General features: G+C 59.5%; 1 protein-coding gene across 1 annotated transcript in view; it reads left to right on the top strand.

The window, feature by feature from the left end:
* The first annotated feature begins 137 nt into the window (after positions 1-137).
* Positions 138-27,793, top strand: part of TFDP1 (transcription factor Dp-1) — a 29,722-nt gene continuing 2,066 nt past the window's right edge. Inside the window, exons 1-11 of the mRNA XM_024752663.1 lie at positions 138-250; positions 422-496; positions 14,121-14,187; positions 18,611-18,717; positions 21,305-21,426; positions 22,424-22,589; positions 22,969-23,112; positions 23,615-23,683; positions 23,918-24,069; positions 24,497-24,663; positions 25,644-25,722. Of these exons, the coding sequence (XP_024608431.1) occupies positions 485-496; positions 14,121-14,187; positions 18,611-18,717; positions 21,305-21,426; positions 22,424-22,589; positions 22,969-23,112; positions 23,615-23,683; positions 23,918-24,069; positions 24,497-24,663; positions 25,644-25,722 (1,085 nt within the window). The 5' untranslated portion in view covers positions 138-250; positions 422-484. The remainder of the gene's footprint in view (positions 251-421; positions 497-14,120; positions 14,188-18,610; positions 18,718-21,304; positions 21,427-22,423; positions 22,590-22,968; positions 23,113-23,614; positions 23,684-23,917; positions 24,070-24,496; positions 24,664-25,643; positions 25,723-27,793) is intronic.

Genomic DNA, 27,793 nt, shown 5'->3' with positions numbered 1-27,793 from the left:
GGGGGCGCTCGCGGGTGGCGGCCGCGGCCTAGTGACAGGCCGGAGGCCGGGACCCCGGAAGCCCACCTGTCAGAGTTACCGGTCGGCCGGTGGTCGCGGGTGGGCCGGGAGCGCCCGTGGGGAGCGCGTGTGCGCGGGGCCGCGGTGCCAGGCTTATCCGCGCGGGGTCTTTGTGCGCGTCAGGGAGGCTGGGCGGGCATCCTGGTGGCTGACGGGCTTCCCTGCCTGGGATGACTTTAAAGTCACCAAGGTAGGGGGCATTTCTGGGCTGCGCGCGCTCTGGGGATGGGGTGTGAGGGTTTGGAAAGGAAGGCACCTGCTACCCGGAGGGGCAGTGGGGACAGCGGTGGTGCTGGGGGAACGTTGGTGTTACTTCTTGTTTCATCCTTACTCATTCCTCGTTTTTCCTTCTTCTTACCAGAAAAACCATTTTTCTTCTCTGGAGGGTGAACATTTATAGCATCGATTTCACGGATCTGGTAACATGGCAAAAGATGTAAGTATGTTTGCTTCCTGCTGGACAGACGTTTGCCTAGTGCTATGTTCTTGATAGGTTCCCACTTTGTTTCAGAATGACCACGCATAAACCACAGAAGAGTTGATTTTCAGGCTTTTAAAAGCACATGAAACAAGGCAAAGGTGAAAAGAATAGGAGAAACCCACAGCTTGTGTGGAGCCGTGCGCTGGCCTCTGCCTGGGCTTTGCAGGCCTGAGCACCGGGCGGTAAGCTCCGTTAGGAGGCTCAGTCGCAGCCCAATCTCTGGGTCTTTGCCGACGGTTAACTTGTAAATCAATCATGCCTCCGTGGGAGGACACCCTGAGTGCATGAGGGCTGGGCCCGGCCCTGGGCTGCGCCCTGAGCACCTGCTTTGTGTACCTCGTGGGAAGTTAGTTCAGCTTCGATCCATAAAGCGCTAAGCACTGGTTTTGGCAACTCTTTTTCTCAGAAAGAGTGAAATTCGGTGATGAACAAAATGTGGTAAAAAATTCTACGTCAGCTTTATATTTGTTATGAACCTGTAGAACGTAGTGAGTAATTTTTCTTCACATTTTGCAAGAAATAGGCTTTTAGGCCCCCAAATATATTTTATGGGCCGTGTAGCCCTGTACTACCCTTGGTAACAGTTAACTGAAACCCCAGCTCTGTTCTTCAGTGTTTCTCAGAATGTGCTGTTCTGTGAACATTGGGGAAAAGAGGCCGTGGACTTATTCACTCATTAATTGTACGGAAGTACAGCCCGAGACACAGCTGGAGGCGTAAAATGTGTCTGTGTCTGTGGGACCACATAACAGGTGTGAAGTCCTCCCGCCAGCGTGTGTGGACTCGGGTGCCCCTGTGTGGTGTCTGTGGGTATGAGTTTATCATCTCTGTCGGTCGAAGGCCGTGCCTGCTTCTCTGCTACGTTCGCCCCAAGGACGCGGGCCGGGCAGCAGGCGCGCAGTAAGGGCGCTGCGGTGTCAGGGCTGGTGTTTGGGGGCCGAGTTTCTTGCCCTCCTGTGTGAACCCCCGGAGGAGAGCCGTCTTCCTCCTCCGGGGCTTCTGGGGGAAGTAAAGACGGACGGTCGCGGCCCCGGGCCCGGCTGCAGGAGGAGGACTGCTTAGCGGCCTCTCCCGATGGTCCCTTCTGGAGACACAGACCCGCAGAGCGCGGGCAGCCCGGCGGCTGGGTGGAGTGATGCAGGACCATCCGTTGCCACGTGAGTAGGTGACACCGGCCGTGGAGGTCGGTGCCATGGTGACACCGGCCTGAGGAGATGCAGGTGAAGTGGCCTTGCCTGTGCCGAGCTGGGGGCCGTCACGTGTGCTGGAACTAGGTCTCGCTGGGGCTGGGGGTCGGCGGGCTGGAGGCCACGGCCGGGTCGGGGCTTGGCCCGTGTCCCGCTGCCTGAGTCTTAAGGAGGGTGTGACGTTTGAGCCTGGGAAGCCGACCCTGGCAGCCGGCGGTAACTTAAGCAGTGGGGCCTCAGTGTGGTCTCTCGTGTAAGACCAAAGCCCCTTGAGTTGAAGGGGTGGTGGGCTGGGACTCCAGCTCGACAGAGCTCTGGGGGCTCCGTGGGGGACTGTTGGGGCTGGAGGGGGCTGGGACGGGGCAGCGTGGGCTGTCCCCCTGCGGGTGGGCCAGTCTCCTGGGCACCTGGAGCTTCTCTCCACCCCGTCGTAGGTGCGTCGGGCCCAGGGTCCTGCCCCACCGGGCCGAGGACCCCTGCGCGCTGCCGGCCTCGCTCGGGGTTTGGGGTTTGCCGGAGCCGTGACGGTGACGCCGGCGGTGAGGGTGGGGCAGAGTCGGGAGCAAGCGGCGCGTTCCCCCTGAACCCCGGAGGGTGGGGGTGGGGAGGGCGAGGGCACAGGCCGGTGGCGCCTGAGGCCGAGCTGCCTGCCCGCCGTGGGGCTTCTGTGCCTAGTGCACGAAGAGGTGAGGTCTTCGTGTGTTTTTCTAAAAGGCGTCTGGACAAAACACTGTCGTTCCCGCGTTTGACCATTTTCCGGCAATACGTGGAAAGAAGCCTGGTGGCTCGGCGGTTCACCGCCACCGTTCCCTTTGGAAAGTGGGTCTCCGCGCCGTGCTTAACTTCCCTGGCCCCTTCTTTGCTCCCGGGACCCTCGGCCCTCGAGTGTGGGACTCCCACCAGAGCTCAGGGACTGTCCTTAATGTGCACGTGGCGGTGTTGCCACGATTTCCTGTGACGAGGCCCGCGGGTCAGAGGCGCGCGGGTCGAAGGTGGTGGCGACGCTGTTGGCGGCGCCGTCCTGGGGCTGCCTGCTCCCTCCCCCACGGGGACTTGTCACCCTGCTGAGTGGAGATGCAGTTCATTGGTTATTGATTTATGAAGCTGGGTATCTGTGGGTTTTATTCTGTGCCTCTGGTCCCATGACAGATCCTGATGGGAGGGTTTCCAGTGCCCAGGACGCTCCTGCGGTGAATGTAGGCGTGGAAGGAAATGTGAAAACTGTCACCGTCAGCGATGTCTCATTGTACTAAAAATTGCAGTTGTGTGACGTAGAGTGGATGGCGTCTGACGTGCATGTGTGTGTGTGTGTGTTTCCTGAGCGTGTGTGTTTCCTGAGCGTGTGTGTGTGCGTGTCTGCATGTGTGTGTGTGCTGAGCGTGTGCTGAGCGTGTGCGCGTGCTAAATGTGTGGTGCACGCGTGTCCCTGCCTGGGCTGCCTCCCCTTCAGGTCTGTGGCCCTGATGAGTGCTTTGGTGCCATTGGCCTTTGGAAGACTGTGGGTTTAAGATAAAGGGCCTGTGTAGTGGCTGTAGTTGTTCTAGAACTGGACTGGAGGGGCCGCAGGGAGAGAGCCCGTGACTAGCCCCCGCCCCCGGCCGTCGGAGTGACCCTCGGAAGGAGGACACGGGGCTGGCGTCCCCACTGGGAGGACCAGTCCTCCTCCAGCGTCACAAAGGTTTGAAAAGAGCAGGTGGGGGGTAGTCGATTCGTGAAATCTCAGGCCTGCGTTTGCGGAGATGTTCCTGGGACCCTCCCCTCCCTGCTTCAGGTTGGGGGCAGAGGGCAGGTGAGCCGCGGTTCAGCCCCAGCAGTCCCGGGAGGGCCTGTGAGTTGCCGTCAGGGCTCGGGGGCCTCACCGTGGAGCTGCTCTGTGGTTGCACTTTGCTTTCCGTGAGTTTATGGAAAAACCCCTGGATTGTGTTATTGAGGGCAGGAGACCGAAGAAACACGCGTGGAATCTAAGCTTGTGAGGGATGCGTAACAAGGCCTGGTTTAATGAGCTTGTCTAGAAACACACGTCCTGAATGTTGTTTCCCAGGCCTGGGCCTCGGTGATGAGATTCGGGCCGCGGAAGGGGACCTGGGCTGGCGGGACCGGCCGTGTCTCTCAGGCCGTGAGGTGAGGGCCCGCCGGGCGCTGACGGCGCTTCTCTTCCCGCTTGAGACACGAGCGAGAGAGCTCAGCCCGCTCCGGCGAAAGCGGTGAAGCCAACACTGCTGTGCTTGTTTGTCGACGGGCTTTTCCGGTTTCGGAATCACCTTTTTTCTCCCCGGAATGAAGTTGGAGAAACTCTGAGGCCGTGTGAAGAGCAGGACGCTGTGGCAGGACCAGCAGTGCCGCCCTGGACCCCGCGGCTGCGTCGCACCTGGTGGGAAATGCTGTCTGTCTCCTGGTACAGCCAGGATGCTTTCTCAGCCCTGCTCCTCGGTGAGCAAGTCACCCTGGGGTGTGCTGTGGACCTGGGGCTTGGCACCCGGCCTGACGTGCATTGTGACCCCTCGGGACGTTTTCCGCACACAGTCCCTTGCTGGAAGCCCTTCTCTTTGGCGTTGAGCAAGCCTCGTTTTTCTTCAGCGTAGAACAGCGTGGTTCTTGCTCGGACGCCAGCCCTGGCTTCTCCTCCTGTAGCTCTGTGCTGTTTGTTGAGGGGGTCTAGGCCTCGGGGGGAGCGGGGATGGGCCACAGCCCTGGGTCACTCGTGGCGTGAGGGCCAGACCTCTGCAGTGTGGCATCGCGTTGGCCCAAGTGGAGGTGGGACTCAACCCGGCCCCTCTGCTCAGACGGGCACGGCCGGTACGGAGTCTGTCTATGCTGCGCGGGCCTGGACGGGAGCCGGCGGTGGTGGCTCAAGAGTCGTGGCACTATCTGGGCCCGGAGCAGATGTGCTGCACGGATTTCGAGGGTCCAGGGTGAAGTTGGACTTATTTCTCTCAGCCTCTGTTGTTTTTTGTTTGTTTGTTTTGTTTCTGTTTTTGTTTTTTGCGGTACGCGGGCCTCTCACTGTCGTGGCCTCTCCCGTTGTGGAGCACAGGCTCCGGACGCGCAGGCTCAGCGGCCATGGCTCACGGGCCCAGCCGCTCCGCGGCACGTGGGATCTTCCCGGACCGGGGCACGAACCCGTGTCCCCTGCATCAGCAGGCGGACTCTCAACCACTGTGCCACCAGGGAAGCCCAGCCTCTGTTGTTTGAGCTCAGGACTCTGTCCATCAAGGTCCTGTTTTCACAGGATCCAGATTTTAAGGGGATTCTGGTTTGACAGAGTGAAACCCCTGGGCCTCCCTTGGGCCCTGAAACACAGCACCTCCTGACACCTGTACCCCGGTGTCCCGACAGATGACTTCGTGTCACCGAGGGCCCAGAGGGACACGGAGCGCTTGCTGGATGATACCCAGGGTGGGATTCTGCCTGTGGACCAGGCCACGGGCCGGCCATGCCGCTCTGCCTCCCTGCCCAGTCACAGGTGACAGACTTGCCGGCCCTTCCTGGCCCATCCCGCAGAGGACTCGCCACCCCAGGGGTTCTCTGTGGCAGCCGTGAGTTTGTCTTTGCTGGTTGACGTCGCACCAGCAGGCTTTTTGGTCACAAACCTTGGGTTTTCCTTTTAGCAGAAGTTCCGCAAGGAACAAGTGTGAATTACTGAAAAAGTTCAAGGAATGTTTCTCGTGATCGTAAATGCATTGTTAGTTGTGCCAGAGTTGGAAAAGCTCCAGGAAAACGAAAACAAGAGAAAGAAGCCATCTGCCAGCCGGCATCTGAGGGGGATTGTTGGGGGTTTGTAGGTTCTTCCTGTTGGATCTTCACTTAGTTGTACGTAACAAAGGTTTTACCCATGTGTGAACGTTCTGTGCGTCCCACGTCTACCCCGTCCACGTCCGTGTGCTGTCGCTGTTTCCCCCAGTCAGGCTTTCTCTTCTCCTGTGTCATCTTTAGCAGCTGTGCGTTTATTTGACACGTTGGGGAATCGTAGGTGGTCACTTACTGAAAAAGTGACCTAAAATGGGAAATAATAAAAAATGATACATTCCTAAACTCATCTTGTAAAATTCAAACACATATGCTTGCCCTCCCGGCCCCCTGGCTGTAGAGCGAAGGCCCTTTCTTGGCGAATGGGTCCAGCGATTCACGTTTCTTGCATAAACCATAGCCCGTAAGGCCCAGCTTTGATTTCTGCAGGATGGAGGGAGGACGTAGAGGACGTTTAAAGGTGCTGAATGCGACCTAGATTGTTTGCAGTTTTTTCCACGCGTTTAATAACAAATATAAGCGGCACAAGGGGGCGTTTGGAAGCGAACACAGCCGAGTGGTGGCCTGACACGCGGGTCTTTGGAGGGTCCTGAAGGGGTGGGGCTGGGTTAACTCGGCAGAGCCCCTCTGTTGTGTCCCCTGTGCCCAGGCCCCAGCCGTGGGGATTCTGGTGGCTTCCAGTTCAGTCTTCTCACGTTTGCACAAATCCACAATGATAGCCCAGGACGGGTTCCTGGCAGTGTAATTGCGGGTGGACGCTCACACACGTGTGCGCCGTGCCTGAGGCGTCCTCAGATGACTTCCTGGGGCGGGCGTGCTGAGTCGCATCTACTCCCATCAGGTTGTCGGAGCCCATTTTAACCGCCCGTTTTTAGCACCAAGTTTGCTAATTTAAAAACCCACAAACTCGCCCCATTTGATGGGTGAGGTTTTAAATTCATTGTTTTAGTTTGCATTTTTTGATTCAGAGATTGAATATGTTCCTTTTAAGACATCACGTTTCTTTGTGAATCGAACGCGCCCCGTGCTGCATCCTCCATTTGGGTGTCGATTTCCTGTTGATTTGCATCCACTCCAGAAACTAAGGATGTTCGTGAAACCATTGTTGTCATTTCACGGCAAAACGTTAAGATTTGGTTCTTCTGCCGTCAGCACGAGTGGCAGATACACCATCATTTCAGGCTACACCATGGAGAACACACCAGAGTTCACACCTGGAAGTTTCATGTTAAGAACAGTAGTTTCCAGGTGTCTGAACGTTCTTCCTTCCCTGTCGTCCCGGTGCAGTGTGACCGAGGCCGGCACGGGTCTGTGTTCCTGCCCGTCTGGGGCTGTGGTCTCGGCCTCAGCTGTTACACGATGGCTTGTCCTCTGCTTCCTGGTCTTGGGGACTTGAGTACCTGGCGTGGGTCTCATCTTTATGTTGTTTCATTTGCATTTCAGAAAAATCAGGGTTTGAGTGAAAATGTCTCATGCTGAATCGATGGCATCTAGATCTGATCAGAGCTCTGGGGGTGAACACCCACTCGTGCAGCCGAGGGCCCCAGGCCACCAGCATCGGGGTGCAGGGAGGACCCTGGCTGCAGTGTGGACGTGCCCGTGGGGTGTGGGCAGCAGGGACTTGTTGGGGGGAAGGGCCTGCTGCACTGGGTTAGCGTTCCCCTTGAGGTGCCGCGGCCGGGCACAGTGGGTAGGAAGGCGGACGAGGGGCAAACCCAGAACAGGCCTTGGGGGCTTTGGGGAAGGGGAGAAGCCCGCCCAGTGGGTCAGCCTTTCTGGTCCTAAAGAACCTGAAATCATGTTCGCCTGGGGACGACTTGCAGATGGGCGGGGTCCTAGTCTCCGTTGCCTGGCAGAGGCTATAGCCCCTGCAGATCTGCCGCAGAAAGGCCAGAAAGCAGGACGGAAGCAGGTATGTAGAAGTTGTCTCGGAGCCGTGTCATGTTTTCTTAGGGCAGTCTTGCGTTTGCACCTGTTGTGGAGTGAATACGCTGTTTTTCTGTCCATGATGAGTGAGGCTGGTCAGATTGTGGGTTAGCGGCCGCGTCCTTCTAGGGAGGGTGAGGCCGGGTCTGACGGGAGCCCCAGGACCTGGTGTTGGGGGCTGGGAGTGGGGCGGCACCTGCTCTCTGGTGGGTGGAAGGTGATGGTTTAGACGATCTGCGTAGCGCTGGGAGCAGCTTGGGGGGCGGAGTGGGGGGAAGCGCTCCTTCACACGTGGGTCTCTGGGGGCGCGGGGGGCTCTGATGCCCTACAGGAGGCCCTGAAGCCCTGGCATTTCCGAGCAGGGCGTCAGGGCCCCTAAGGAGGAAGCAGAAGACGCGGGCTGTGCTGTGCCCTGCCTCCCGGTCGTGTGCCCCTCGGGGACAGCAGCCAGCATCCCGACAGGGGGTCAGGATCTCACTTGAACTCTGCAGCCTCACCCTGGTTCCTGGCCCCGCCTGCGCCCCCCGATCCCTGGAGCCCGCTGGGCCTTGTGAGTGTGACCCCCACTGGTGGCAAGCCCTGGGCCTGGTGCGGGAAGCGTTGGCGCTGGCCGGCCGTCTCCTCTCCAGACCTGTGGCCGATGCTTCCCTGCCCGTGGCTCAGGCCACTCGCTGTGGCCGTGGCGTGGCCGCCGTGGCTCTGGCCGCCACCTGGTTTCCTCTCCGTGGATTCCGGGGGGGTCCCGGCCTCAGAGCTGCGGCTTGCAGCCCCCCAACCTCGTGCTTCCTGGATCTTGGGATCCTGGGGCCTCTGGATCCTCTGTTGAGGAAGTGGCGGGAGCCTTGTGTTTTGCCCAGTTACGGAAGTAGAGGGTTTATTTAAAAATCCACGTAAGAGTCGGAAAGAAAGTTAAGAGTCATCTGAAATCCCAGTCCAGGGTGGCCTTGCTGTTAGATTTTGGGGATTGCTTTGGGAATAACTTACACGTCCATTACACGGCTTTGCGTAAGTGCTCTCAGACGGTCTTTTCCTGCTGTTTTTCTCCACGGGTTTGTCCCGGACGTTTTCATGTTGGTAAATATGAACGTGGATGATTAGAGGCGGCTTCGTGGGCCACCTCAAATGTGTGCAGGGGTGGAGGGGCCCGCATCCCTGTCGCGTCCCGAGTGACTCAGTTCAGGGCTGTCCCGCCGTCCTGCCTCCCCCGGGACTGGTTACACTGCTCCTGTCGTGGCATCGGATGTTCCAGGCCGTGTCCCTCGAAGGTGAGAACCCTTTACACCTGAAACTTGTATGATGTTGTACATCAGCTGTACCTCAAAAAATAATGCAAATAAGTAAAGAAGAGAAATACCCCAAATGCTGCACGTTGATTCCCGAGTGTCTCCCCGCTGGTCCTGGACCTGGAGGGGCTCTGCCACTGGGGCCCCGTGGGGTGTTTCACGTGGACGTGGCCCTGGGTCCTCACCCATTCAGGCAGCCTCCCCTGCACCGCCTTGCGAGCGCCAGGGGCCGGTTTCACCTGTTCTGTGGTGTTTGTGGCAGGAGCTGGACCTGAGGTTCCAGGCACGGCCTCCCGAGCTGTGCTCTCCACCTGGAGTCTTTCTTCACGTGATGGACCTCAGCCCTCGCCCTGGCGCTCTGGCCTCGTTGGTTCATAGTGTCTCCGTGGTGGCCCTTCCGTGGCAGGTGGCCTCGGTCAGCTCCGTAGCAGGTCACCCAGAGTCTAGGGACCTGGAGAGCAGTGTTGTCACCCGTGGCGTCTGCGGCAGGAGCACGGGACCCAAAGGTGTCCTCGATGGTCCCCGAGGCCCCCGGGGGCTGCTTGTCACCCTCACATCATGAGAGCGAGTGAGGGGGCCGAGGAGACAGAGGGAGACAGAGAGATGGGGAGAGACAGAGACGGACACAAGATGCAGGTGGGAGGGGCGGTGAGCCAGCGGGCAGGCGACTTGGTCCCTTGTGAGCTGCCCTGGCCTTTGCAGGTTTGGCCACCAGGTCAGGCCGTGCTCGGGGGAGGGGACTGGGCAGGCGTGAAGTCCCGCTGGCGGGGGGCCTGGCTCACTCGCCGGGTGCGTGTCCCCCGGCGAGGGGGGCAGTGTTCGGGGTCCATGTCCTTTTACGTTAGGGCTGATCCTGTGACTGCTGTGCTGAAAGGACCTATTTCTCTTGTATGCGCGTCAGTGCTGATGTTAAGGAATGCTGTGGACTAGGTTTTCTCGTGATTTCCATGAGGGCCAGCGATGATGGATTTTGTCTTTTTCTCGTCACCATGACAGCACTGATGCGCTGGGTGTGCCCGTGTGGCTCGGGAAGTGCCACAGCCTCTCAGGATGAGTCAGGAGGAGGTTATTGAGGCGAAGGTGCGTGCGTGTGTGCAGACTGGCTCCCTCAGCGCCCCTCCCCGGTGGGCGGGCCCTGGCCTGTGTGGAATCCTCGAGGTCCAGCGAAGGAGGCCGGGAGGTGATGCAGAGGCAGACTGGCGGGGAGATGCGGCAGGGCTCAGCCAGGTCACGCCTCCGGGGGGCAGGTGGCGAGCTGGGGCCCCACTTTGCATTTCTCAAGCCTGGAGCGTGGCGGCGTCGGCAGTAGGAAGGTTTGCTAGTTCAAGTAAAGTAGTTGTCAGCTTTTCAGCTTGCGTTCTTAATTGTTCAGCTCTTTCTAGCAGCATTGTGTGTTTTGGGAACACGTGTTTTACCGTCATTGCTACCGTGAATGGGATAGCTGTACCGACTGTAATTGAGTAACCGACTTTTTCCGTTAACTACAAACACAAAAGGCTGAATGTGGTTTTTCTAAGGAAAATGAAGGTTAGTTATGGCAAACGAGTGCCTTTGCTGTTGGTTTGCATGTAATGGATTTAGCAGCATGGTATTTCCCTAGAGGAAGCCAGGTTTGCGCCTTAAATACACAGATTTTGTCAGAAAGCAAGTCCAGAGCGCTGATGTTCCAATTCACTGCAATTTCAGAAATACGTCTCGAAGGTCAAGCGCCACCTGTGTTTTGATGCTTGTTGTTGAGGCCCTGAGCTCGTAGCCTCTGGGCTGCAAGGCGCGGGGAGAGGCCCTGAGGCCTGCTCCTGCAGCGGGCGTTTTAGAAAAGGCTGCAGCCGAGACTGGGGTGGAGGGTGGCTTGTGGGTGACGATGCCCGCGACCCCTCCATGCGTACCTGGGGTGGGCCGGCTCCTCTCCCGAGGTCTGCGCTGTCCGTGGTCTGTCCTGCTCCGGTGCGGTGTCCTGCAGGGCAAGGGCGGTGCAGAGATGCTGTCCCCACACGGAGCCTGGGGCGGGCTAGGGTGTCGGCCTGAGTCGTCTTCAGGCCCGCAGACGGCTCTGTCACCTTCCTACGGAGCCGGGCGAGAGGGGCCTTGGGTTCAGGGGTGATGGCGATGTCTGTGTGCAGCGTCTCTGGTAAGTTTAGAAGGTGAGGCGGAGCCGTCTCGGCAGCGGGGTGGCCTCGAGGGTCTGCCCTGCTCCGATGCTGTTGCTCTGACGTCTCGAGCTGCTTGACTGTGGCTGCCGCCCGCCCACCCGAGGCCAGTGCCGCTCGCTTAGTCCCCCAGAAAAGACTCCTCTGGGGTCGGGCGACCTGAGAAATTGCTGGGCTGTGACTGCGTGTCGTTGATGGTTTGCGGTCGCGTCACATCCAGGGGTCACGGCCGCGGCTGCCCACGGCCGTGAGGTTTGCCCCCAAAGTGGCGGCCGGATAGTGAACAGCAGTGCTTTGTTATGTTCTGAGGAAACCTGTAACCGGCATCATCTCTGGGTGGGAACAGTGGTCCCAAAATTCAGTGGCCGAAAGTAACAACACACACGTATTCTCCCAGCAGCTGGGGAGGGTCGGGTGCGGGTGGCCTTGCCGAGAGGTCTGTCCCTGGGTCTGGCGGCGTCCGAGGGGTGAGGCGGCCACCCCGGGGGGACCTTGGTGTCCTCGCGGCACAGGAGGAGGGGCGACCCCGCTGTGGGGCCCAGCCCGCGGTCCCCACTGGTCCCCGGGGAGGGCGGGAGTCCCCCGAGGCCGGCGCTCGGCTCTGAGGCCCCAGGTCCAGGCTGCTCCTCCAGGCTCAGCGAGGAGGTCCCCGCGGCGCTGGTGCGACATTTGCACGTTGCGGTGCTTCAGGTTGTCTGAAGGGAGGATTTCTCAGGTATTTGTTTCCTTCACGTGCAGGTGAGCTTGTGTCTCCTCTGTGATTCTGACACGTTGTGTAGGGAAGTAGAGGGAGTTTCTGCACCTGGGAGCCTGACTGGGTGCGGGCTGCCGTCCACGCAGCCGTCCGTGTGAGGGGACGGGCCCCTCCGGGCCGTTGGGCCTCCGTCGGGTGTTGGGTGTCACAGGCTTCTCGGCCCTGCTGGAAGATCAGGGCTGAGCACCCGGCAGCTCTGGGGGTGGGGGGGGTCTCTCTGGAGGCGGCGGAGCCCGATCCATGGCTCTGGGTGGCGTCACCACGGGGGGTCAGCTGGCACCGGTGGGGGGCCCTGCAGCGGCCCAGATGTCCGCGAGGGGACCGCTGAGAGCCCGGCGGGAGACGCAGGCGCTGTCGTGGGTTCCGGCCCCGTCTCCGCATTGGCTCCCCGCTGGAGTGTGGGAGGCTCTGGAGCGCCGCGCGGTGGGTGCAGGCGGCGTGGCGTCCAGGGTCAGGAGGCCGCTTCTGTGCAGTGTCGCTGCGGAGCCGGCTCTGCCCCAGAGCTCGTGAGCCGTTTGCCTCGTTTCTCCTAGGTTTCCTGGTCCAAGTTCCCCTGGCTTAGGTGGGAGGCTGGGGCTGGCAGAGAAGGGTAGCCCTTTGCCCCACCCTCAGCAGTTTGCAGGATGGGCCGTGCCCGTCGGCTCTGGCCGGGCAGCCGTTGCAGAGAGCCTGCGGCCGAGGAACGGAGGGTGGGCCCTGCGTCCGGGGTGGGGGGGCGAGCGCCCCAACGCAGGGCTTCCTGGGCGTGAGCTGCCGAGCTATCGTGGGTCACGTCGCTGCAGGCCAAGCGTGAGAACCGAGCAGGCCGGGGGTGTCGGGGCCCTGGCCTACAGGGGCAGCGGCATTGTTCGGCTCAGGGGACGCTGGTCCCCAAGGCGGGCCGCCCCTGCGCCCTGCGGGCACTGGCCTCGTCATGGGGGCGGGCAGACCTCCTTGACCGCCAGCTGGCATGGTCGCATCGGGTCTCTGCTCTGCGGCTGCAGCGTCCACGCAGAGTCAGCTCTGGGGGATCAGGACGGGGAACACGGAAGCCGGAGGGAAGGGTGGGGGGCCTGGGGCCCCCTGCCCGGTGCTGCCGTCCAGGCGAGGGGGACCAGCCTCTCTCCTCGCCTCTTTCAGGTGCGTGTCCTTATACGGCCCTTCCTGGCCGTGGCGGGTCTTCGCTCTGGGGCTCTGGGGCTCCGAGCCTGCGTTACTGGGGCTTTCTGGGACCTGTGAGGTGCGGGCTCCCCAGCCGTGATCCATGGCGGTCCTCGTGGTCAGGCACTTGGTCCTCCCCCTCGTTTTCTTGGGGGGTCAGGAAACGGCCACAGGGCGTTGCTGGGCTCAGCTTGTGGGTGGTCCCTCCCCCGTGGGGCCTGCCTTTGTCTGGGGCCTCAGCAGGTCGGGGGGCTCCCCCGCCTACCTGTGGGGGATGTGCGTGCGTTTGAGCGCCTCACGGACGTGCCCGCCCAGCCCCTCGGTGCAGGGCTGAGGTGGGCTTCTCCACGGCCGGTCTCGGGGGGCGCTGGGCGGGGTCTCCGTTAGCTTTTGTTTTCACACCTGGTTGTTGCGGGCACGTGCGAGGTGTGCGTTGCTGTGTATATGGACGTGTGAGCGTGTGTGTGTGGACGTGTGAGCGTGTGGTGTGCATCTGTATGTGCACACGCACGCATATCCGTGTCTGGCGGCCAGGTCCGGTCGGGAGAGCTGGATTTCGGGCCCCGCTCCGAGCAGAGCCGCTGGGTCCAGGGTGTGGCTGCAGACGCCCCTCCTGACGCGTGGCGGAGCAGAGAAGCGCTGGCGGTTCTCAGACGTGGGGAAGCTGCTGCCGCACAGGCCTGGCGCGGGCGGGCAGGGTGGTGCCGTGGCTGGTCTGTGGAGGTCCGGGTCCCCAGCGTGTCTCACCCGAGGCCGTCACTGTGACAGTTCGGGTGGTGCTCCGAGCCCTCCGTGGTCGCACGTGTCGGGCACACGCTTCTTTTGTTCCAGCGGCCCATCGTGCTGGTGCCCCAAACGCACTTGACCGTGAGGTGCCGCCCTGTGCCCCTCTGGTCGCCCCGGGACGAGGGGAGCGCTGGGGGGTGTTGGGTGCATCCCGTGGCCGTGAAGGGCAGGGACGGACGCGCCCTGGGCCCCAGGCCCACGCCCCCCATGCACAGAGATGGTCTGTCCTGATGCTGGGAGCGCGGTGTCCGGCGCTCTGACGGAGCCAAAGGTGCTGTTCTCAGGCCAGAGCACCAGTTTGCTTTCCCGGTGGCCCACCCGTGGTTACGCATCGCTGATCCCAAATGTGAAGTGCCATGTGACTTAGTTGATAACTAAGGGAAGTGTTGCACGGTGTCCCAAAGGCTGAGCTTCAGAGGCTGACAGGATCATTTTTCCGCTGCTGAGAGCCGATCACGGTGGGTGAGCCAGCACGTGACCCCGGGCCTCGCGGCTGCGTGGGGACAGCGAGGTCCCTTGAGGTGTGTCGCGAGGTGTGCGAGCGGCGGGTTGCTGGGTGGACTGCCGCTCTCCCCACGCCTGCTCACTGTGTTGTCGTTGCCCCCACAGGCCGGTCTAATTGAAGCCAACGGGGAACTCAAGGTCTTCATCGACCAGAACCTTAGTCCTGGAAAAGGTAAGGGTGCCCGTCTCGGGAAGGCACGTCTCTGGATAAGTGTGTTCACTGTGGGGTGGGTGTGAGTCCCCTGACATGAAGACCCCTGTCAGCGGTGGGAGCCCCACTTGGGGAGCTGCCTGCCTAGAGCCCCCGAAGGACCGGGGTCAGCACCCCAGTTTATTTTGGTTAGTAAGTTGCGTGCTATATGCAGAGGTTAGGGAAAAGCGTGAGGAAGAGAACACAGCACAGGGCACGGATACTCCTTCCGCCTCAGGGCAGCCACGCTGATGCCCGTGAAGCCCACCTCAAACCTGCGGGTGCATGGTGCCCCCGTGAGAGAGTGGTGTCTCCTCGTCCGTGCTGTGTCCTGAATGAGCCTCGACGTCTGTCTGCACCCTTGGGATTGAGGGGAGGCGGTGGGGTGGGGCGGGGCGTTGCGGCCCCTCTTCCCAGGGGCCCCAAGCTTTGCAGTTTCCTTCCTGTAGGGACACGGGATGGACGCCTGCTAGTGGGTGTGTTTGAGCCGGTCTCCCAGCTGTGGATCTGCTGGGTCAGAAGGACGCCCACCTCGAGGTGCTGGCCTGTGACGCCTGGTGGACCAGGCCGTGCCGTGCAGGGCCGCAGCTGCAGGGCCTTCCTTCCTCTGATCTGTGTCTGCCTTCGGCGTGCTTGCTGTTGCCTTTCAAATTGGAAAGTTTTCATCAAACAGATAATACGTGTTCACTGAAAAAAGCGCTGATCGTACCCCAGCGTGCAGTTGAAGACGTAAACGTGTGTTTAAGTGCATGTTTCCTCGGGAGCATCTGACACCTGGTGTCCATGCACGTGGTGTCCTGGGACCTGCGTTGTCCTCTCCCGGCAACATCTGGTGCCACCTTTTGTGGCCCGATGGCAGCTCTGGGCACCTGAGTACCGGCTGCGCGTAGGCCACCATCTTCCACTCCCGGGAGGTGCTGTTTCCCAGGGTGGGTCCCCGTCTCACTGGTGAGGGGCGTCCTCTGGGGACGCGGGTCCCTCCGGTTCACGCTGTCCCTCAGCCTGAGGATGGGCTTCTCGGGCAGCAGAGCTGAGAACTTAGTAGTGACGTGCGGCTGGAGGCTTGGTGTCACTTTACGATTCTTGAGACTCGGAACCTACCCTCCAGACACACACCCGCAGGGTGGACTCAGCTTCCGGTATTGCTGGGAGGCCTGTTGTAGGAGGACGAGGTGCCCCTCCCCACTGTGGCCCCCTGGGGCAGGGCGGGCCTCAGAGGACGTTCCAGATGGGGACGGTTCTCGGGGAGGTGGAAGGCTGCTCCCCAGGACGTGGTGGGGAGTCGCCCAGGAGTGGCCGGGGTCGGGGCGCCAAGACGGCCAGAGGGTGCCCCAGGCCCGTGGATGCTGCACCTTGATCTATGCGGGAGCTCCCGCAGGGCCTGCCCATGAGTGGTGTGGCCGCTGTAATGGTCCAGGAGGGCAGCTCCCGCTGCTGCCTGAGAACCAAGGAAGCCGCCGGGCTCTTCCAGTGCCAGTGAGGCCAGCGGCTGGCAGGGCTGGGAAGACCCAGCGTGCGAGTGGCCGCCTTGCCCTGACCCTTTTGGCCACGTTAGCCCACAGGGTATTTGTAGCATGGCAGGCAAATAGTAACTCTTCAAACATTAGGTTCTGGAAATTTTTAAACGTTTACTTAAAATTATTCTCAAGAAAACACTGAACCTCACGTTTTCATACTTTAAGGTATCTTAAAACCTATGGATATTAGTGGTATGGTTACTAATGATAAACCTATGTAATAATTTTAGATCCTTTTTCTGTTAATGGTTATAACAGATCAGACAGTATATATTCTTAACTCGTCTTTTTTGAAAGGAATTCTCCAGTTCATAATGTTATATTTGAAAATAGTTTGTTTGGTGGTTCCTTTAAGAAAGGCTTTGTAGTACATTTTATGGCTAAAGCAGTGTTATTTCTAGGGAGCAGATTCCTAGCTTGTGTTATAATTTAACCCTCCCTGTGGCTGAGATGTTATGCCCCCGCCCCCATAAATGGGTTGTGTGTGGCACCTTTATTAGGAAAATGTGTAAAGCATTCTGATTTCTCTGGCCAGATTAAACCAAAAGGGGAATACCATTCCATGCCCGATGTTGACCAAAAGTAGCAAATCTCAACTGAGTCAACAGTTGTCAGAAACCTGGGAGAGGGTGCTGGGGGGTGTGCGTGTACGTACTCGTGCCACAGAACAGCCGCAGGCCAGCGCTGGGCTGAATCCCGTGACGCAGAAGGTCACCTGGGACCCAGGTTCCCTTGGAGAAGGGGCACCAGGAACACGTAGATATTACATTGTATGTTTGTATAGTTACGCATGTTATATGATATGAAAGTGGAATCGGCCCAGCCTTAGAGGAAGTCAGCTAGATCTCTCTGTGGGTCAGTTTCAAAAACATCAGAATCAGAGTTGCAGAACGTGTACAGTATGTACTACCTTCTAGATTTAAAGGCCCGCAAACAGCACTCACGTTGTTCGTGGTTGCGTGGGCGTGTGTGGGAAGCGTGGAAGACGGAGTGAACGCTCTGAGCGCGGTAGCTGCTGGCCGGGCGGAGTGGGGAGCTTTTCGGCAGAGACGGTGAAATGGCACTCATGATTCTGTGCGTGCTGTGTACTGGCGTTAAGGCTGCCTGCAAAGTTATTACTTGTATTTGCAGCGCACACGCAAGGGGAAGATCCCCGGGGTGGGATAGGCGGCGTGGGTGCGGGTGAGGAGGGGCTGGCCCGGTCCACCCCCGAGTTCTCCCCCCGCCGAGCTGGGCACAGGCGGGAGCCCGGGTAGCGGCTGGGTGTCGCAGCCGGACCTGCAGACCGGCGGCGAGGTGGCCACGCAGCCCTCCGTGGATGTGGCCTCCACATAACGACGGACAAATGGGCTTTAAAGGCCAGCGCCGGGAGCCCTGCTGGGCAGCTGCTGTGGGCTTTGACCCGGTAAGCTTCCGCGCTCACGGGTGGTTGAAAACGGAATCATTTGCAAATTGAAAAAAAAGTTATTCTTTTTAGTGAAAGCAACCAATTCCGTATTTTTAAACTTACTAGTTACTCATCTGTACGTAAATCTGAACGTGGTATGTTTAATTACCTAAGTGTATTTTAAATCTCTCAGTGCAAAACAGAATAATTTTGTGTCTTTTAAAAAATGTTTCTCATATCCAAAACAATTTTTTAAATATTTGTTTTTGTTAAGATACAGATCTCTGTTTTTAGAGGAATGTAAAAAACTCAAAGCAGATAAACCTATTGCTTGCAGCCAATAGTTGAAATTTTTTTGGTGTTGATTGGTAAAAATGTTAATATTGGGGCAGTTGAAGGATACATATCTATCTTCGTCAACTTAGGTTAATGGAAATTATTCATAGTTCGTACGTAGCATCAAAATTCATTGTTTACTGGACTTTGAAGAAGTTTATTTAAAATGCATGGATTGTGAAGAGTTCAAAAATGAGACCTCGGACCAGACCAGACGGAAGGCCCTGTCTCTCCCTCTTGCTGAACCTGGTGGAAGTGAAGGAAAACGCCCTCCGGTGGCAGCCTGGTGCAAGGCTCCCCGCCCGTAGAACCCCCGCCACCCACCCTGCGGGGACCGGAGCCCGTGCGCTTTAGGGGAACCGGGGGGGTCCTGTCCACACGGGGTTTCTCCCTCCCTCAAGTGGGGCTGGAAATCCATGTCTTCTCACCTGAGACCGTCCCGGCCCTTCCAGGCCCGCCTGCCGGTTTCCCCCGAGCACGCGTGCCCTCTGGTGTCGGCGGGGCAAGGGGTTCACTGTTGTATCCCTGGGGCCGAGGCTGGTTCTGGGCACACAGCGCCCTCAGCGGGCCCGTGTTGAGGGGAGGAAAGTTTCCGTCCCCGCTGAGGTGTTTCCCCAGCTCTGTGTTAGGTTATCTGACTGTTTAAAGAGGTGGCAGCTCCTCACAAGTCACTCTTCCTGGAAACAAACGGGTTCTACTTCTCGAGGAAAAGCAGATCGTTGGATTTCTACGCCAGGTTGCCAACACACAGAGAGGTGTTGGAATACAAGTTAATTCCAACTGTGAAGTTCTGTAATTGTCTTAGAATTGCAGACTTGAAGAGCCGTTTAGCTTCGGGGCCTGTGGTCCCAGCAGAACATTCTGTCGGTGGCCAGACAGCCCACAGGGGTCGGGTAGGTTGGTGACGGCCTGGGTGCCCCGGAGCCACCGATCCCTGGACGCGAGGGCACAGGGGTGGGTAGGGGTCGTCGTAGGGAGAGTGGCAGCGTGGGTGCAGCCCCCTCAGATTTGGGCATCGGGCTTTGTAGCGGTGCTCGCAGCGGACCGCGGGTCTAACACGGTCGGGGGCAGTCAGGCTGTCTCCCAAGGAGCAGCTTCACCCTGACACTGGTACTTGGAGCCTCAGTTCAGGAAGGGCGTGACCTCTGGTCTCCTTGCGTTGCAGGTGTGGTGTCCTTAGTGGCCGTTCATCCCTCCACAGTAAACACGCTTGGGAAGCAGCTCTTGCCAAAAACGTTCGGACAGTCCAATGTCAACATCGCTCAGCAAGTGGTAAGGCCGGGAGGGTGGTGCACGGTTGGCCCTGTGGCTTCCCTTCCTGGGCCTGCAGGTTTCAGGAGCACGTGACCAGTGCCGTTTGCCCTCCCCCGGCTTGGGCCTTCCTGTGTGTGCCGCTGGACGGCGGGACCCGGCCAGGCCAGGGCAGCTTCCCCGCCGGCCGCGCTGGTCCTGCGTCTGCCCTGATGGCGTTTCCTGGGGTGACGCGTGCTCCTGGGCCCGAGCTGGTGCGGGCGGGCCGCTCCCGGGCCTGGGACCTCCTCAGGGCGGGCCGATCGCCGGCCCGGGACACGAGACTGGTGTCCGTGCGGGCCTCACGGCGGGCTCAGGGCTCTGCCGGCCGTCAGGTGCTGCAGGGCGTGGGCTTCCCTGCCCATCCTGGCCGATGGGAGGGGGTCAGAGGCGGGCCTGCGCTCCTGGGACTGTGCCAGTCGCCCCTCCTCCAAGTACTCCCACGGGCCCGTCAGCTTCCACCTGTGAGGTTTGGCGGCTCCCTTCCCGACGGGACTCACAGGCTCCACGGGGCCGTGCGAGGAGGGGAGTTCACTGCCCACTGCCCCGCCAGGCGGCGCCCCGGGCAGCTGTGTGGCCTCTCCCCGTCAGTGAGCTGGGACCACGTTTGCTCAGCAGCATCGCTGTGATTTTTCAAATCCGTGGTGTGTGGGAGTCCTAGGCCTTACTGGGCACGTCACAGATATTCAATAAATGTCCTTTTGATAGAAGTTATAATTCACATCATTTTATTTTATAGGTACTGTGCGTTACGTTATAGCAGAGTCACGCCTGAGAATAGCTTGGTGATTATAGCCACAGTTCTGTTGTTAGTACCGGTTTAAATGGTTGGGAGGAAGCTAACGTGAAGAGTTTTCTGGTGGTGCCTTTCCGACCTGCAGCTTATCCGCCTGAAGTTCCACTGCTGACTTGCCCCAAGCCGTCTCGGAGCCCAGCTAGTTGTGGAAATGTGTTCTTCCCAGAATGCCCGTTCTCAGAGTTAAAGCTGGCCTGCCACAGATGCCTGTCCACCTCTACAGACACAGGGCTAAAAGCAGAAGAGCTGGCAGGTTCCCACAGGAGGGAAGTCCATGGAAAATAGTGAAGATAGGGGAGTGAGGGGACAAAACCTGTGGTGTCCTCCGCGGGGCTGTGGGCAGTGGCCCGCCGGCCCAGGGTGTGCTCCCCGCTCACCTGTCGTGTTGTCGAAGGAGGCTGCCCTTGCAGTGAGCACCTGTTGGGCGCCTGCTGTGTCCCTGGTGCTGTTCTCCTTGCAGAACAGTGGAACCCACGGGAGGTGTCCTTAGGGGTGGCACTTGTGTACAGTGGGGCAGTGACACCGAGGCTGGGCACCCCTCTTGGGGGCAGCGGCAGCAGCCTGGCCTCTGCCGGCCACGCAGGGCTGGGCCGGCGTCCCGAGCCTGCTCTCCTGAGGACGTAGCGGGCTAAGTGCTGAGAGGGACGGGTCTCGAGGTTCCCGAGCCAGTGACCACGGGCTTTGGCTGCACGCGCCTCCCACCGAGACCCGGGGCCCTGTCAGCGCACGCCCGTGAGACCCTCACCTCTGGGGATTCATCCTCTTTTCCATCCTGTTTCACTTTCCAGAGCACTTGCTATTTGATTGCGTGTCTTTGGGATGAGAGTGACCTACGGTTTGAAAAACACGGTGACGATGCTTCAGTCACTGGGAACGTGAATTAAAAGAATGAGATTCAGCTGAGCTGTTTTTCTTTCTGTGGTTTTTGCGGATCATTAACATTGACAGGTGACCTGGGCTTAGGGATAATTTGCAACGTGCCAGGTCAGCTGTCCCAGGGCCACGGCAGGTAACCCTTATCCCACTAAGCAGCGGACTAGCGGGAGTGTCCAGCTTAAAATAGCCCGGACGCAGCCTGCTCTCCACGCGCCCGGTGCTGGGGACCCAGTGCTGACACGTTCGGCGACATCACCGTGCAGTCACCAGGAAACGGTGCCTCTGAGTGGTTTCCTGGGTCTGGCATGAGATCTTTGGGAAGCTAGGATTTTACGTGGCTGGATGAGGCCGTGTCCCCGTGTCCCCGTTAATGTGTGACTGTCGATGGATGGGACCAGAGTTCTGAGCGCTTGGTGTCAGAAGACAGGCCTCCTGTGCGGGGACGGGTGTCTGGATGTCGGGGGCGGCCCCGGTGCCATTGCCTCTCCTCCGCCCTGTGCTATCTGGGGTGCCCGGGGCTCCCCGCTTGGCTGGGTGGCCTGGCGGGGCACTGCAGCAAGCCTCGCTAGCCCTGCGTTCCTTTCTTTCTTCATTTTGGGGCCTCATTTTAGCACCACTGAAGCATAGCGTTTTATCCTGTCTTGTGTCACTGAAAGGAAAGGAAGTAAAAGAGGAACGTGGGAGTCCCACTCGGAGTCGTCTCCAGGCCCGGCCAGGCCACCGGGCGTCCCCCGCTGCCCAGGGCTCCAGGTGTCCCCGTTGGGTGCCCACGTGGCTGTTCTCTGACCTTTGTGGTTAATAGAGCTCGGCGGCGGCTGTAGGTGACGAGAAGCGATGAAGCGGCAGCACCGTGTGAAGGAGATTCTGACTGTTGTGAATTGTCTTTTCTGACTGTAGGTAATTGGTACGCCTCAGAGACCTGCAGCGCCCAGCACTATTGTGGTAGGAAGCCCACACACCCCTAACACCCACTTTGTCTCCCAGAACCAGTCTTCAGACCCCTCACCTTGGTCTGCCGGGTGAGCACTTGCCTAGAATTTACCCCCCAGCCTCTGGCTACGTGGCCGACCAGCACGCCAGAGGATCGGGCCCTGGCCAGCGCGTGCCCGGAATAGACGCGTGGACCGTGCCGCCCTGCGGTTTTGGGGGTGGTGACTCCACTGCGGTTTTGGGGGTGGGCTCTGTTTTCTCAACGCAGCGGTATCTTTCACACTTTGCGCTGTCTGTACCAGAAGGTACCGTTTCTCGAACCCCAGTAAACGTGGCGGGTTTCGCAGCAGCTTCTCCTAAACAGCTAAATGTGGCCGTGGGGACAGCCCTGTGTGACGGCCACACCACCCTGTTCCTTTCCTCCAAAAGCAAAGCGATGTGAAAGCGACTTTACTCAGAGGTCAGCTGTGCAACTTTCCCTGAGAGCAAACAAAAGCAAAGATGTAGAATCGTGTCTGTATTTTTGGTTCTAAAGCAAAAATCATCAGCTCCCGCAATTCGTCAGTTGGAAACTTGGGGCGACCGTTTCCTCGCTGTGGCGACTCAGGAAGGTCGGACGCTGGGGCTCCCCGCCGAGGGGAAGCGCTCCAGCCTCAGCGCTGGGTGCCGGCGGCCACGTGGCCATCAGGGTGTCTGCACTGGCTCACGTTTGCCCCCAGATTCCTGGACGTGTAGCAGAACTTTCATGACCCCCGATGTCGGTCGACATCTTTTTAAGAAGCAGCATTGTCTGGCGCCCCGACACACATCGGACGTGTCCTGGGGTCTGCCCTTCGGGTCACGTGCCCCACTTTTCCCGAGAGCTGAAGGTACACGTGTAAGGTCCGGCCACTTGAGTTTGTTCTCCAGCCTTTAAAGGAAGGAGGAGGTCCCTGGATGGGGAGACGGAGCCAGGCTCCCGTCCCTGCTCGGCTGAGCGCAGCCCGCGGGACCCCCTCGAGGCGCCCGCCAGTCCTAGGAGGCGGGTCTGGATCCCGGGCTGGCGCTGTGTGCTGAGGCCACTGCTCTCCCGTTGTGTCTTTGAAGGAAGCGTAGCAGGAAAGGGGAGAAGAACGGCAAGGGGCTGAGGCATTTCTCCATGAAGGTCTGTGAGAAGGTGCAGCGGAAGGGGACCACGTCCTACAACGAGGTGGCGGACGAGCTGGTGGCAGAGTTCAGCGCCGCGGACAACCACATCTTACCGAACGAGTCGGTGAGGGTGTGCGCGGCGGGGCCGGCGGGGCTGGTGTGCGCAGTGGGGCCGGCAGGGCCGCGAGGCTGGCGGGGCGGGACACCCCGGCCCTCTGTCCGTGTCTCAGACGGCCTCAGACATGCAGAGAAGCTCTGAAAGCACTTCCAAAGGTCTCCCGGCCCGCTTGTGTGGTGATGCCCCCGCGTCCCCGGCGCTTCCACAGCGCGCACTGGCTCCGACCCCGTGTGTCGGCCACCTCCCCGTGGCGACGCCCCCTGCCTGGGCTGGCAGGCCGAGCGGGGCCGTGCGGGGGGCTGCCTCTCGGGGGCTGCGGACGGTGCACAGCCTCGAGTGTGTTCGGGTTTGGGGCTGTCTGGAGATCTCCCTCTGTCTCCGCCAGGCTTACGACCAGAAGAACATCAGACGGCGAGTCTACGACGCCCTGAACGTGCTGATGGCCATGAACATCATCTCCAAGGAGAAGAAGGAGATCAAGTGGATCGGTCTGCCCACCAACTCCGCCCAGGAGTGTCAGAACCTAGAGGTATCTCCAGCCCTGTGTCCGCCGCGTGTTCCTAGCAGGCGTCGGTCGTCTGCACCACTGGCGCCTGCTGAGTGTCTTGGGCGGCGGTGGGGGGCAGGTCTCCCCGCGTCCTGAAGCCCCTGATCACGTCCGTGCTTTCCCACTTGACGGTGACCCTCCGGCCGTCTGGGGCTGCGGACACTGGTGGCAGGGCCGTCGGCCCGGTCCGGGGGGGTTGCCGCCAGTGTGGGTGAACTCTGCATCCCAGTTTGTGGGGTTTTCAAAAAGATACCATAGCCGTGTCCAGAAGACGAGAAGATGGAAGAAGCTTGTGTAGTTTTGAGATTTAAGCGAGAAACTGGCCTGTGCCCGTTCTAGGTTCTTCTGTTGCCCCACCGTCAGGCCCAGGGCACACGTCTTCGGCGAGGACCTTTCCTCGGTGACCCTGTGTTGCCTTGGATTTTAAAATACGCTGTGAAAACCAGTTGTGATGATGTCTTATGTCGATGGCTTGTCTTTGAAGGTGGAGAGACAGAGAAGGCTGGAAAGAATAAAGCAGAAACAGTCGCAACTCCAAGAGCTTATCCTGCAGGTAACGCAGTGCCTGCCGTGGAGGCAGCGTGATTGCTGTTTGGTGGCGTCGGCCCCCCTCCGGGTGTTTGCGTTTTGGACACGTGTTCTCCGCTGGGTGGCTGCCTGGGGCTTGCGTCCCCCGGCTGCTCTGGTCTCTAAGGGGGTGCCGGGCAGGGCCGCTGAGGACGCCCAGGGAGGGTTAGGTGGCCGGTGGCAGCAGGTGTGGGTGCGCGTCAATCGTGCATCTTTTTAGCAAATCGCCTTTAAGAACCTGGTGCAGAGGAACCGCCAGGCGGAGCAGCAGGCCAGCCGGCCGCCCCCCGCCAACTCCGTCATCCACCTGCCTTTCATCATCGTGAACACCAGCAAGAAGACGGTCATCGACTGCAGCATTTCCAACGACAAGTAGGTCATGGTGGGAAGGGCCTTGGCCGCGTGAAGATGCCTGGTCGGGGGGCGGGGGCAGAGAGAAGGTGGCCCGTCTGTTTGATTTGCTGCGGGTCTAGCTTATAGCCACCAAGTACGATCTTTTCGGCATAATTACCTTGCAGGTGTCCTCCTCCCTTCCCTGAGTGTGCGGCTCCTTGGGAAGGAGGAGTGTTGTCAGGACGGCAGGCGGTGCTCAGGGCCCAGCCCGGGGCGTCCTGGGGCGGCCGGCAGCCCCGGGCTGCGTAGGTGCCGCCCGCGCTCCCTGGTTGCTGGTGCTGAGTTGGTGGGTTGTGTGGCTGAGGGAGGTTTGGAGTGAGTGGGGTGTCCCGCTCGGGGCTCCCGAGCCAGGTGTCCAACTCTGTCGTGGAGACGGCGCTCTTCTGACGGTGGCTTTCTCCTCTAGGTTTGAGTACCTGTTTAATTTCGACAACACGTTTGAAATCCACGATGACATCGAGGTGCTGAAGCGCATGGGGATGGCCTGCGGGCTGGAGTCCGGGAGTTGCTCCGCCAACGACCTGAAGGTGGCGAGAAGTTTGGTGCCGAAGGCGCTGGAACCCTACGTGACAGGTCCGCTCCGTGCTGGGCGGGACGCCCGCCCCTCCCGCTCCGTGCTGGGCGGGACGCCCGCCCCTCCCGCTCCGTGCTGGGCGGGACGCCCGCCCCTCTGCTGGGGCTGGCTCGCGCCCGCTGCCCAGAGCAGAGACAAATGGGACGTGGGACGTGGGACGGTGGCGGGCTGTGGGGTGCCGGTGCGGCAGCAGCAGGACGCCATCTGGCGGGGCCGTGGCCCCTCGGGACGGGGGGCGGGGGGTGGCGACAAGGCCGAGCCGTGTGGTTCATACGGTGCAGGTGTTACGTCAGGATCTCACCTTCCAGGTAGGGCCCCAGGTCTGTGAGGAGCGTGGCAGGCGTGGACCCGACCCCAGGGAGTGGCTTAGTCACGGCAGCAGCCCTGGGCCTGCCCCCGACGGCAGGTGTGGGGAGCCTCCGGGGTCCCCGGCGTCCGTTCTGCCGGCTCCTTGGCTGAGGGGTGGGGCTTTGTGGTGAGAGAGGAGAAGCTGCCCCTGCACCTCTGGTGTGGATTTACTCCCTGAGCACTCCCAAGTGGCTCAGAGTAAGTGGGCGTCTGGCCTCAGAGCGTCCAGTGAAAGTGGCGCCTCCCACCCCCTCTCGACGCAGCCGCTGCCCTCCCCACGGCCCCCGTTCTTGGCGATACAGCTGCGTCCAGGACGGGGGTCGACATAGGTCCTTCCTCCCCTTGGGTCCCGCCTCTGTGCTATGGTGACGGTTGCCCTTCCGTGGCTCAGTGGTGGCGTCGTCGGTGGCCGCACCGATTCAAAGAAGTAAAGGGAGGACTTCCGTGCTGTCTTTGCGAGGCTTGGTCCGGTGGCCGGGCCCAGCGAGCGGGCTGCCTTCTGGCTGGTAGCGGGCATGGCGCCGGGCGGCCCGAGGGGCCTCGCCTGGAGAGCCGTCCCGTCTCGGCTCGTGGGCCTGTTTCCTGCGGTCTCTGCTTTGTGAAATTTGCTTTCTTTTCTTTCTCTTTCCAGAAATGGCTCAGGGATCGCTCGGCGGTGTCTTTGTCACGTCGGCAGTTCCAACTGCCAACGGCACGAGGCTCTCTGCCAGGTAACTGCCATCCCCGGCGGGGCCTGGGGGTGGTGGGGCCACTGTCAGCGGCAGCGGGACGCCCGGAGTCGGGGCGCCCAGAGCAGGGCAGACCTCCCCCCACTCCGGATGCCCCCCGAGAGTCACTCAGAGCTCGTCCTTTGTGCAAAGGAGATTTGTTTTTTCTGATTGGTTTCTTTCCTCTAAAGGTTAAAAGTAGTACACAGCTTTTATTTTTTTGAAAAGTACTTCAGTGAGGTGCGGGCAAAGCCCCCTGAACCCCACGGCCGCAGCCTGAGTGACAGAGGCCGTTTCTCCATCTCTTCTTTTTCTTTTTAATAGACTTGAAGTCACAATACGCATATAAGGTTCCTTTTTCTCACGTCACCGTGTATTGAGTGTATTTGATATTATCGAAGGAGCTTTATCATTTAAATCAATGTGTATTTGACTTTTGACCTAGCAGTCCCACAGAGCAGAAGTGTCTGACCTCAGGGTTTGTCTTAGTTTTTTGAAGATAAATGTAAAGTAACACCAACGTTAGGTATTGACAAAACGGTGGTTTTCTTTTTTATGTAGTATTATGTGTCATACATATTTATATCAATTCTAAATATCAATAAATGTTCCTAAAGTGTAAGTGAAATCAGCAGAGTGTAGGTCCAACAAAATGGAATTGACTAATAAGTCACGTGTGCACACCTTCGAGGGGGCTCTGTGGGCACCGTGTCCTCTGGTCCCCGTGCGGCGCTGGCCCGGCAACAGTGCGGCCCTGAGGGAGGGGCGGGGTCGCCCCGTGAGGGCCCCAGTGCCCGTGGGGTCTGTGTCGACCTCCGGGGCTGAGGGAGGCCCCAGGGTGTCTGCACCTGTTTGGATTTGGACTGAGGTTGGTTCCGTTTTTAACTCTGAATCTGCTGCTGTGTGTGTAGCCCAGTCTGTAAAATCTGAACACTGGTTATACCAAGAGGTGGAATTTGGGTATTTCCTAAACGTTCCTCTTTAAGAAATTCTTTTTATTGATTAAATTTCAGAGGCTCACGTCAGGTTTTCTAAAGAGGGAAGCAAAGCCATTACCATCTCAGAAGAGAAACTGACCTTAGTGGTGGATACGCTGTTTTTACAAAGGCCCTTTTTGTTCAGTGAGCTGCCCTCTGGTTGAACGTTTAGGTGGTTCCCAGTTACAAGAAAAGCTGCAACGAGCCGCCTGATGGCTCAGTTTTCCACTCTTCCTGGCTTGGTCTCCAGGCTGGCTTTCCCAGATGTGGGATTACTTTGTCCAAGAGCAGCGTCAGTAAATACCAGTGAAAGGTATCAAGATATATGCGTGTGGTTTTCTGATAACGGGAAAACACCTTTAACGTTAGGAATCTGTGCAGCTCTGCCCTGTGGGCTTTCTGTGGTGCCACAGGGTCCTGACCTGCGTGGCGGGACAAGAACCCTTTTACTCAGTCATCACCCTCCCCTGCCCCGTGCCGTCTGATTCAAGTGTATCACGGCTGCGTTTCCAGGGTGGTTCTGACCCTTTCATGTCCTGTTATCTTTAAACAGACTCACGGTTTACCAAGTAAGCTCCTCCGTTTTGTGGAGAGCAGTTGAAGGCCGCAGGTTGGGCGCAGAGAGGATGCTGTGAGGCCCCCCCGGGGGTGCCGCTGTGTCTCCGCATGGAGACAGGCCTCCTCCGAGTCTGGAGCCTGGATGACCTGTGTCAAGTTGTAGCCCTAGGTCGGGGTCCCTTTGGGGCCTTCCCTTGCTGTTCAGCTCAGACATGAAGACACTGAATGACTTGCGACGGTACCTGAGCAACTTGTAGCTCAGAAGAAACGTCGCCTTCCCTCCCCTCGTGGTGGGCGTGGCCATCTCCCGTTGGTGCCCTGGGACCGTAACTGACCACAGCTGACCCTTCGCGTCTCGTGTGCGCTGTGCTGGGACGCGGGCGGTGGCTGAAGCCGGGGGTCTTTGCCCAGGATTCTGGCTGCTGAAGCCCCTCCATTCTAGGCCAGGGTCTCGCCCGCGGGCCTGTTGACGTTTTGGGCCGGACCACCCTTTGCTGTGGGTGCTGCCCGTGCCTTGTGGGGCACTGGGTTGTGCCCTC

This window comes from Neophocaena asiaeorientalis, unplaced genomic scaffold (genome assembly GCF_003031525.2).
Source record: "Neophocaena asiaeorientalis asiaeorientalis breed wild unplaced genomic scaffold, Neophocaena_asiaeorientalis_V1.1 scaffold825, whole genome shotgun sequence".
Taxonomy (NCBI): Eukaryota; Metazoa; Chordata; class Mammalia; order Artiodactyla; family Phocoenidae; genus Neophocaena; species Neophocaena asiaeorientalis.
Note: the sequence above shows the minus strand (reverse complement) of the source record. Positions and strands in the feature narration are given on the sequence as shown.